The sequence below is a fragment of the Monodon monoceros genome, unplaced genomic scaffold (assembly GCF_005190385.1).
Source record: "Monodon monoceros isolate NGI ecotype Baffin Bay Population unplaced genomic scaffold, NGI_Narwhal_1 Super_Scaffold_8, whole genome shotgun sequence".
In the NCBI taxonomy this organism is placed as follows: Eukaryota; Metazoa; Chordata; class Mammalia; order Artiodactyla; family Monodontidae; genus Monodon; species Monodon monoceros.
In genome coordinates this window covers 2273671-2283443 of record NW_021703785.1, presented here as the reverse complement: position 1 = coordinate 2283443, position 9773 = coordinate 2273671, and the positions used below count along the sequence as shown (strand labels likewise).

The following is a 9773-nucleotide window of genomic DNA, read 5'->3' as shown; positions in this document are numbered from 1 at the left end:
CACGCCCGCCTGCGCCCGCCCCGCGCCTGAGGCCGCCGAGCGCCGGTCCGGCCCGCCAGGCGCCGGTCCCCGGGCCCAGGCAGCGCGGCTCGCAGATGTAGCGGCGCGGGGCCGGCCGGAGGGGGGGCAACGGCGGGCGGGAGCCTTGCATTTTGCAGCGCTGGGCTCCGAGGGGGCGGGGGCCGGAGGAAGCGGAAAGCCGCGCGGAGTCGCCGGGGACCTCGGTGAACCATGTTGAGCCCTGCCAACGGGGAGCAGATCCACCTGGTGAACTATGTGGAGGACTACCTGGACTCCATCGAGTCTCTGCCTTTCGATCTGCAGAGAAACGTCTCTCTGATGCGGGAGATCGACGCGAAATACCAAGGTACGGCGGGATGGATGGGCGGGGGCGGCTGCTCCATCCCCACCGGTCGCGGCGCGCCGCGGGGCTGCGGGCCGTCCTGCTCCCCTCCTGGAGAGCCGCGAGCCCGCGGCGGGGCCCTTGCCGGCAGAAACAAAAGGTCTGGAGCGTCTTTGATTTGCCAAGGTCCTTGTGCGTGAAGCCCGGACACGGAGGAGGAAGGAGGAACGAGAGGTCTCAACGCCAGGCTGCGCGAGCAAAGCGCTCTTTGTAGTGAAGTGACGAGGCGGGGTGCTGCGGGGGAGGGGGCGCAGGGGGCGCAGGCTACAGCGCCGAGGGAGGGATGTGCCGCGGTCGCTAGGCTGAGGGGCGCAGGGACGGGGCTGCGCGCAGGGCTGCTGGGAGGGCGCTGCGGACGAGGGGTCCCCCGGCCCTGCCCGCTATCCCCGGAACCACCTTCACCCAGTCCCGAATCTGAGTGTTACATAAAGTCCAGGGTCCGTACCTCGCGTGGTGTAGCCCCAGTCGCCCCCGCCCAGCCCCCGGTCCTGGACACCGAGTGAGGGCCGTCTTGAGAGGGGCGACGCGGCCGGGTGTAGTTCGCGGAGGGCCAGGGCTTTATTCCGTGTGTGCAGTGGGGAAGGGGAGGGCAGGGAAGGGAGGATGGGGCGAAGAAGTCGCCCATCTGTGCTGCGCTCGGGGGGCGCAGGCAAGTATTGTCGGCTTGGAGAGGAACATGGCAGGGGAGAGGACCTGTGGGTCGTTCTCTGCAGCCCCGGCTGCCCGAGAGAGACGGAGGGTTCGGGTCCGCTGGGAATTGCTGGCTGTTGGGGAAACTTTCCTGCCTGGTCAGGCATGGCATTGGGGTCTGTATTTGGAACGTGGATAGTCACTCGGAGTTTACCCATGTTTACAGGACTGCGCAGCAGGCAAACGGAAGAGTGGGGGGAGGTGGGAAGCCAGAAAGCGCCCCACAGCACCCCGAAAACTCCTGAGGGGAAGGCGCCCCTGCGCGCTCTACCGAAGACTCGGCTTCGCAGCGACTTTTATAGGAGCCTTATTAGCATATTGCGAATGTTCCGCCTCGGCCTCCTGTAATTGGCCGTGGCATCTCCCATGGAATGTCCTTATCAGTCCGCTGCTGAACCATTGGTTGCTGGGCCGGATGAGGGCGGGCCTTGCGCAGTGACTGGCACGAGTCTCTGTTTCCGCTGCTTTCTTTTTTCTCTTTGGTAGAGGGGCGGAGAAGAGGGAGGAGGTCGAGTTGATTTGAATGTCTTCGGGTCTCTCGGCCTCCGCCGTCGCATTGGCCATTGGTGTAGCTAGGGCGGGCTGTGTTCTCTGGTCCTGCGTTGTGATTGGTGCCTCGCCTGGCCTCCGCCCTCCGGCCCGGCGATCCCCATAGGCAGTGGTTCCAGGGGCGGGGCGCGCCGCCGGCTGGTCACCTCCCCATTGGCGGGGATCGGCTTGGCCCCGCCCCCACGGACGTGATGCTGGTCACTTCAGTCGCAGAGCAATGGCGGCGCCCGGGGGACAGGGCGAGGCCGGCAATCCTTGCTGCCGGGGCTGCCGAGGGCGCAGTTGGGCCTCCCGCCCGGGCCCCGAGGACCCGCGGTTGCGGCTGCGTGGAGCGGGGGCAGCGTGAGTGACCCGGGCCTGGTGGGTCGGTGACCCAGGACAGGGAGAGCCGGGAGGCCCCCGAGGGGGTCCCGTGTGCGCTGAGCTCGGAGGCGGCTCGGGTGGTGGAATGACTAAAGCGGAGAGTTAACGGGTTTCCCAGTCTTTGAGGAATTCGTCGTCACCGGCACGGTTCCTTAGCATTTCTAGGAAATCGCAAGGAGACGAAGAAGTTCATACTGAAAATTTTCGAGCGTCCACGTCAGTATACCGTTGAGGTTGCTTTCTTACAGCTTTCCTTACTGTCTGACACCCTGTTTTACCGATTCAGAGCCGGAGTGTCTTCCGTCGAGTTAATACACGCTCAGTGCGTATTTGGCTCCTTCGGAGAAAATCGGTCCCACCCGCACGCTACCCGGCTCACGTGGAAGCCAGTGCCCTGTGTGAGCTGCAGAGCCTTAACATCCGTCATGGTAATAGTAACTCATTTGGTTGGGACTTAGTACTGAGTGTTGAGATACGCAGCACAGTCTAATCTAAAAATTAAGGCTTTACTTTTAAAAGAACTCCTAGGTTGCAAGTCAAACTTTGGTTAACAGTATTTGCATAGTAAACATCAACTGAACATTAATTCATAAGGATGGGTCGTAATTAGTTTACCAATGATATTTGAGGTTATTTTGAATTTAAAATATTTTTCAGCTACTTTTAAAGTATTATTTTTTAAATGCCCACGCGCCAAGGAAGAAGGCTTCATAAAGAACTTCAGCGCAATCCCTGTGTAAAACAAAAAAAACATTTCTAATAATTGGACAGATCAGTTTAAATTTGGCTGCAGTCTCACTTAATCCTTAGATTCTTTCCATGGTACCATTGCTTTCCTATGGTGACGGTATGGAGCATTTTTAGAAAAAAGGGTCAGCAGCGGTTGGAGCTGATGAAGCTGAAGAAGCCAGGTGTGCTAACAGGATGCCGCCCTAGTTAGCACAGGGGTTCCTGTTTACAGATGTTTGTACTTCAGTGGCTTTGTCGATAAGAATGCTTGGCTTGCGGCATCGAAGAAATGTATGCTGTTGTGTAGGTAAAAGAATTATTTCTTGGTAATTTTGTAATGGGCTGTTTGTTTCTTCCCCACAGCGGGGCTTCACGTGGCTGTAAGCTTGCTTGTGATGTAAAAGAAGCTGTATGCTATGAAATTTTAAATTAGCAATATGATGGAATTGTTCTCTTTTCTATGAAATGGTAATTGTCTTTAGAAACTTGGTTACTAATTAAACCAAGTGATATAATTTTGTAATATGTAATCCACTTAAAAAATAAATGGCAGAAACTCATATTTTAGCACCTGTGAAATAGAACTTGGATAAGTTGAGTAGAGCTGTTTATTTTCAGGAATAATTACTCCAAGAGCCCGTGAGACTATGGCATTCCTCCTTTCTGGTGGCAGACACTCTGCATTGTTCCTCTAAGAAATGTCTTCAGTGCTATCTTCAGTTGAAGAATGTATCCTGGAAAATAATATGTGCTTAAGTAGTGTTCGTCTGAGTTCATATGTTTGCTCTAGTGTGAGGTTTATGCCCTATAACTAATTGGATATAAGATCTGGAAGGGGTTATGTCACATTTTATACTCGTTCCACCCATATCCTCCCACAGCTTCCGAGTTGGGAGAGTTGAATTGCCTTATTTTAAGAGACTACAAAAGGTTTTCAGGAGAAAAATCTGATACTATTTAATTTAATGGTTACTGTTTAGGGAAAATAACTCTGGGAATTTCTATCTGTGTATTTAAGTAGATTCTTGGGAAGAATATTTACTTTCCTTATTTCAATCAGATTATCTAAAGTCTGTTGTCTTTTATAGATATAGATGTTATTGTTTTAAGTAGTAAATGGAAACGTAAAATCTGCAACGTTTGTTTTAAAGCAAGGCTGGGTCGCCTGGCTTATTGTGACAAACCATTCTTGTTTTCAGTAATACACGGTAACACAGAGATATTCCTGTATGTGCTGGGATGGAATGATGTGACCAATAAACTGAGGCCCTGGGTCACTACGTAGTATTTATGTACGTTCTCTAATTTAATCCAGTATTCTATATGTCGGTGCATTAAAATAGCTAAAATAACAGCCTTTCAATTATTACAAAAATATTTAAATAAAAACAATGGAAATTTAGGACATAATCATTAATTTTATAGAAAATAAAGGTTTGGACCTCAGCACTTCACCTAAACTTGCACTTTCCCCGTAGCTGCCTGTCCAAGGAGTTTTCATTACCCAGTCTCTGAATGCACACAGAGTCCCTTGGGGAGCTTTGAGGGGCACTTTGATAAATAGGAACTGTGTTGATGTTTGTATTTAGTTCTAGAGATTTTTTTCACCAGGAAAAAAAAAAAAAAGCCTGCCAGAGAGGCCTACAGGTTACAAGTTTTCATGCTAGGAAGCCTTGCATTGGTCCTTTTTGTCCCTTAACAGTTCCTTTTTTTGTAGATTAGAGAACCGAAAGCCTTGGTAGGGTTTACAGTGAGGGTGTAACGCTAATTTTTTCCTTTGCAGAAATCCTGAAGGAACTGGATGAGTATTACGAGAAGTTCAAGCGGGAGACGGACGGCACCCAGAGGAGGAGAGTGCTGCACTGCATTCAGAGGGCCCTGATTCGGAGCCAGGAGCTGGGCGACGAGAAGATCCAGATCGTGAGTCAGATGGTGGAGCTGGTGGAGAACCGGGCCAGGCAGGTGGACAGTCATGTGGAACTCTTTGAGGCACATCAAGAGGTCAGTGACACCACTGGCCACAGCAAAGCTGGCCAGGATAAGTCAAAAACTGAGACAGTCGCGCAGGCAGAAAAGCCTAACAGCAAGCGGTCCCGGCGACAGCGCAACAACGAGAATCGGGAAAACGCAGCTAATAATCACGACCATGATGACATCACCTCCGGAACGCCTAAGGAGAAGAAGGCGAAGGCCTCCAAGAAGAAGAAACGCTCCAAGGCCAAATCCGAGAGGGAAGCATCCCCTGCAGACCTTCCCATTGACCCGAACGAGCCCACGTACTGTCTGTGCAATCAGGTCTCCTATGGAGAGATGATCGGCTGTGACAATGACGAGTGCCCCATCGAGTGGTTCCACTTCTCCTGCGTGGGGCTGAACCATAAACCCAAGGGCAAGTGGTACTGCCCCAAATGTCGAGGGGAGAACGAGAAGACCATGGACAAGGCCCTGGAGAAGTCCAAAAAGGAGCGGGCCTACAACAGGTAGTGGCGGGCCTGGCTGGACCGAGGCGAGCAGGGCGAGCCGTGTATTTATTGCATCGCCATCTGGACGGGCGCAGGGACTGCACGTGTAGCCTTCTGAAGACTGTTGGAAGAGGAGCTGTTCCTCTCGTGGGATGACCGGGGTTCTCTTTGCTTTTCCGTTGGTGCACATGTGTAACGAGAGAGTGGTCTGTGGATCAGCATTTTAGAAACTGCAAATATAGGTTTGAATTAAACACTCGAGTGGGTCTCTGGTTTCTGTTGTTTTTGTTGGCAGTCGGGGATGACTTGGAAGCAACTGAACACATTAAATGTGCAAAGAAGAGATTTCATTTAGCTACTATTTTATTTTTTAAAAAATGTTATTACTTCACAAACAGATTTTTAAAAAGTTAGCCAAGTTGCTGAAAATATAGCCCGTAGCAAATTTGTTTTGTGCTCTAATAGTGTATATCCATGTAACAGTTCAATAGAAAGGTTTAAAGTTTGAAAATCATTTTTTTAAAAAGCTAAATGGTTACATTTTACCTGACAAATGTTTTATATACTGGCCCGTTCCCCAAATGACCATTTTTAATGGTTGGGTACATTTTTTTATTAAACCAAACAGGAGTGGTCCAGTCCTGGAGCTTCAGATCACGCTTTTGCTATCAACAAATACTAGTGTAGCTGTCTTTAACTTACATAAGGTGTGCAACTGTGCATTTTCAAGTGAACTTGCACTCGCTGTATTATAGTCAGAAGTGCAGCCAGATGCCATGGTGTGCATGAGAGCCGTACAGACTTGACATCAAGAAATAAATGCAACTTGGCCAGTTTGTTCGTCTACCAGTATATTTAATCTTGACATAAGTAAGTGTTAAATTTTTGTCTTAAACGTGTCACCAGCAGCTTAGACAAAGCCTTAAGCAAATTTTGTATTATTGTTCTCAATAATGAAGTAGAAGTTATCTAATTGCCAGCAAAAAATAAGTGTTAAAACAGAGCGTATGTTTAGAGCAGGGGTGGGGAAATGACTGCCCACAGACCAAATACAGCCCACCACCTGCTTTTGTATGGTGTGTGAGCCAGGAATGATCTTAACATTGTTAAATGGTTAAAAAAAAGAAAATCAACATGAGAATCCAATTTCGTGACATATGAAAATTATATGAAATTCAAGTTTTAGTGTCAGTAAATAAAGTTTATTGACACAGCCAGGCTCATTCACTAGCGCATTGTGTGTGGCCGCTTTGGTACAGCGTCAGAGTTGAGTGGTTGGGACACAGCCCATACAGCCCACAAAGCTGAAATTATCTACTTTCTGGCCCAATCAGAGAACTGTGCTGACCTCTGATTGAGACTGACTTCTTGCATGGTAATCGGTGCCCTCCACTGCCCACATATTGAAAGGGTCAATGGAATTTTTCTTTCTAAGTGATATATGGTTCACTTTAACCCTGTGTTGGAGAGAACAGTTTCTCTCCGTAGTCTGCTGAGCCCCTGAAGCTACCACAAGGAAGAATCGAGGAACCACTGTAGCATCTGAGCACGCGTATGGCATGTGTTTATTACACGTAAAACCATAAGTTGTTTTCTGATTGTTGACTTCGTTTGGTAAGCAATTAATGAGAACTTTTTTTGTGCCAGACATAACTCCCTAACTTTTACATTGAATTTCCAGTACAGAGGGCTGTTTGGTAGAGAAATGCACATTGTAGTTGATCACACATTAAAATGTGAACTGTTTGCATATCAATACCTACAAATGGGCATTTGCTTTCCAGCAAAACTGCCAAACGTTTAAGAATCTTAAGTGTTTAAATTTGATAAGCTTTACCTAGACAAATAAAAATTAGGAAGTTTACTAGATGAAAATAAGTTAACTGAAATAGTCAATGACAGTCCAATGGCGAAAAGAGCAGTTTAAATGAATCTTGTATAAATCGACGATATTGAAAACAATTCTATTTGCTAGTTTTCCACTTCTATTTTAATTAGAGCTAATCATGAGAGTTAAGTTATGGAAGTGAAAATTGAAGAGAACATATTTGCTAATACTGGGTTTCTTCATGTTTATTCAGTTCCAGTGTAGACAGCTCTACTGGAGAGAGACAGGCACAGGGGCCAAACCTTGCTATGTCCGACCTCCATCTTTGTCCCTTAGGGCTTAGGTCTTGAATAAATTGCCTAACTCGTGATCATGGTTCTTCACTTTTAAAATACAGTTCACCCTTGATCGGCATAGGTTTGAAGTGCATGGGCCCACTTACACGCGGGTTCTTTTCAAAAGTAAGCACTACAGTACTGCACGATCTGCACCTGGTTGAATCTGTGGACGCTGAACCCCAGATACAGAGGAACTGCAGGGACGGAGGGCCAGCTCTAAGTTATACCGGGATTTCCCACTGCCCTGGGGTCAGCACTCCTAACCTCCATGGTGTTCAAGAATCAACCATATGTTTCATTTAGGGTGGCTCCGAGAACTAAATGAGCTGAAGTAAGACACTGGCATAGAATAGAGTTAATCTAAAGCTGGGTCTTTTTTCCCTACCTTTGATGAAGTTTCCAGTAAGGACAAATGGCTAGCCATGTGTTCTTTTTAAAATGTGTAGTGTTACAGAGGCAGAGTTTGTTAGATTCAGCTGTCTTTTAAATCACTTTGATTAATTCCAGTGGACACTGGATAAAAAGTCACAGATAAGTGCTTAGAACCTTATCACCAGGTAAGTGATAAGATAAAACAGAAAGATCCAGGTAACCCTCGGGGAGTGCCGAAAATGGGATTGAATTCTTTTTGTATTTATTTAGGTTAGTGAAAAGCTATCTAATGTAGAACAGTTGCTTTTGTTTATTTGCTTTTTGTTTTTTTTTGATTTCAACATTTTTATGGAGGTATAATCAACATAACATTAAATGTTAATTATGTTTCAGGTGTACAACATAATGATTGGATATTTGTATATATTGCAAAATGATCACCACTAAGTCTAGTTGACATCTGTCACCACACAGTTATAATTTTTTTTAATCTTGTGATAAGGACTTTTTAAGATTTACTTTCTTAACTTTCAAATATGCAATACAGTATTATTAACTATAGTCACCATGCTGTACATTAGATCCCATGAGTTATTTGTAACTGGAAGTGTGTACTTTTTGACCCTCTTCACCCATTTCATGCACCCACCACCTCTGCTAACCACCAGTTCCTTATGTTTAATAACCAAGTTATTACAGTCCAGATAAAGGGTCTAAAAATGTTTCCATTAGAGCATACTTTATTTTAAACTGGGACAAGGCAACTCGGTTCACTCAACCACTGCATATCAGGCAGCCATGGCATGGTGTACCTGGGGCACGGGGTGCTCAGAGGAGGGTACCTTCAGGGTCCTGAGAAGGAATACCTCAGTGACAGGACCCACGGGCCGCCCACAGAGACGTGCCCTCCAGCGACTTGGACGTTGTGGTGTGGTCTCGGTACCCAATACCATCTGTGGTGCAATTGCTGAAGTAATAAAGCATTTACCAAAACAAAATCCATTGTGTTATTACTATATACTTCTTTTTTTTACTTTTTACTTATTTAGAAAGAATAGGTATTTACTTGAAATATCTTTTTGTACCTCATGCTCATATAGTGTTCCAGGTCACATGTATTAAGGTATTAAACCTTTCGCTAAACAAATTATGAACTTTCTATCTGTGCACTTTTAAAGACGTAATGTGCCTCTGCAGGAGGGTCTGGCCCTTCCCCATCGTTCTGTCTAAAGTAATTTATGACTCTTAGCAATCGCTGGCATGTACAGAACAAGATTTTATGGAAATTGTCTCCCTCTCTGTTGTAGCCTGTGACCCATTCCTCTTTCGTCTTGGTTCCGGTGCTTTTAGGCAGTCTGGGAGGTAGACTTCTGGATTCGTTTAATCTGGAGAAATTGCTGGTCAACTGCAGCTTTTCTTGACGCACTTGTGTCCTCATCACCCTCATTCTACACGAGTGTGGAGGCTCCGCAAGGTAACTGTGGTAAATGGTGTGTCGTGACTCAAAATAGCCTCGGGAGGTTTTTATGAGGGGTTTTGTTTCAGAATATTTAACGCACAGTTGTTTTCCTCACAAACCAAACAGGAGCGTGCTGTGTCCCCTGGCCCCCGAAAAAGGATGACAACGTGTTTTGACTGAAATGAAACAAAGCATTAGGTCACTTTTCTTTCCCTGCCTCAAATTCTTTGTATTATCTGATTTTGTTCCAAAAAACGGGGTTGATACTTTCTCAGTTTAAAACCCTTACTTGAGAAGAAGTCACTGCAAACTGAGTAACAGGTTAAATCTTGATTTGAACCATTTACTACTTCGTTAAACCTGAGTGTTCCTATTAACCAAGAAAACGCTTTTGTTTGAGCAGGTCCACTTTAAATAAAGTGGGTCAGCACTGCTGACAAATTAACAGCCACCAGTCCCCGCCTGCCACGTGCTAGCCCTGTGGTAGGTATTTGTATACTTAGGTTCAACCTTTATAACAACCCTGCCTCGAAGGTAAGGATGCTAAGACTCAGGTGAGGGGACCTGATTCTCACAGGCC

General features: G+C 46.6%; 1 protein-coding gene across 3 annotated transcripts; it reads left to right on the top strand.

The window, feature by feature from the left end:
- Positions 1-160: 160 nt before the first annotated feature.
- On the top strand, positions 161-6708 carry ING1 (inhibitor of growth family member 1). Of its 3 annotated transcripts, none has more exons than XM_029210548.1 (2): positions 161-367; positions 4518-6702. In XM_029210548.1, the coding sequence occupies exons 1-2, from the start codon at positions 232-234 to the stop codon at positions 5216-5218; spliced, it is 837 nt and encodes a 278-aa protein (XP_029066381.1). In that variant the 5' UTR covers positions 161-231; the 3' UTR covers positions 5219-6702. The 3 variants fall into 3 exon arrangements, with proteins under 3 accessions (XP_029066381.1, XP_029066382.1, XP_029066383.1); XM_029210549.1 differs by lacking the exon at positions 161-367 and adding an exon at positions 820-1984 and having other exon boundaries at positions 4518-6708; XM_029210550.1 differs by lacking the exon at positions 161-367 and adding an exon at positions 821-1535 and having other exon boundaries at positions 4518-6706.
- The last annotated feature ends 3065 nt before the right edge of the window (positions 6709-9773 follow it).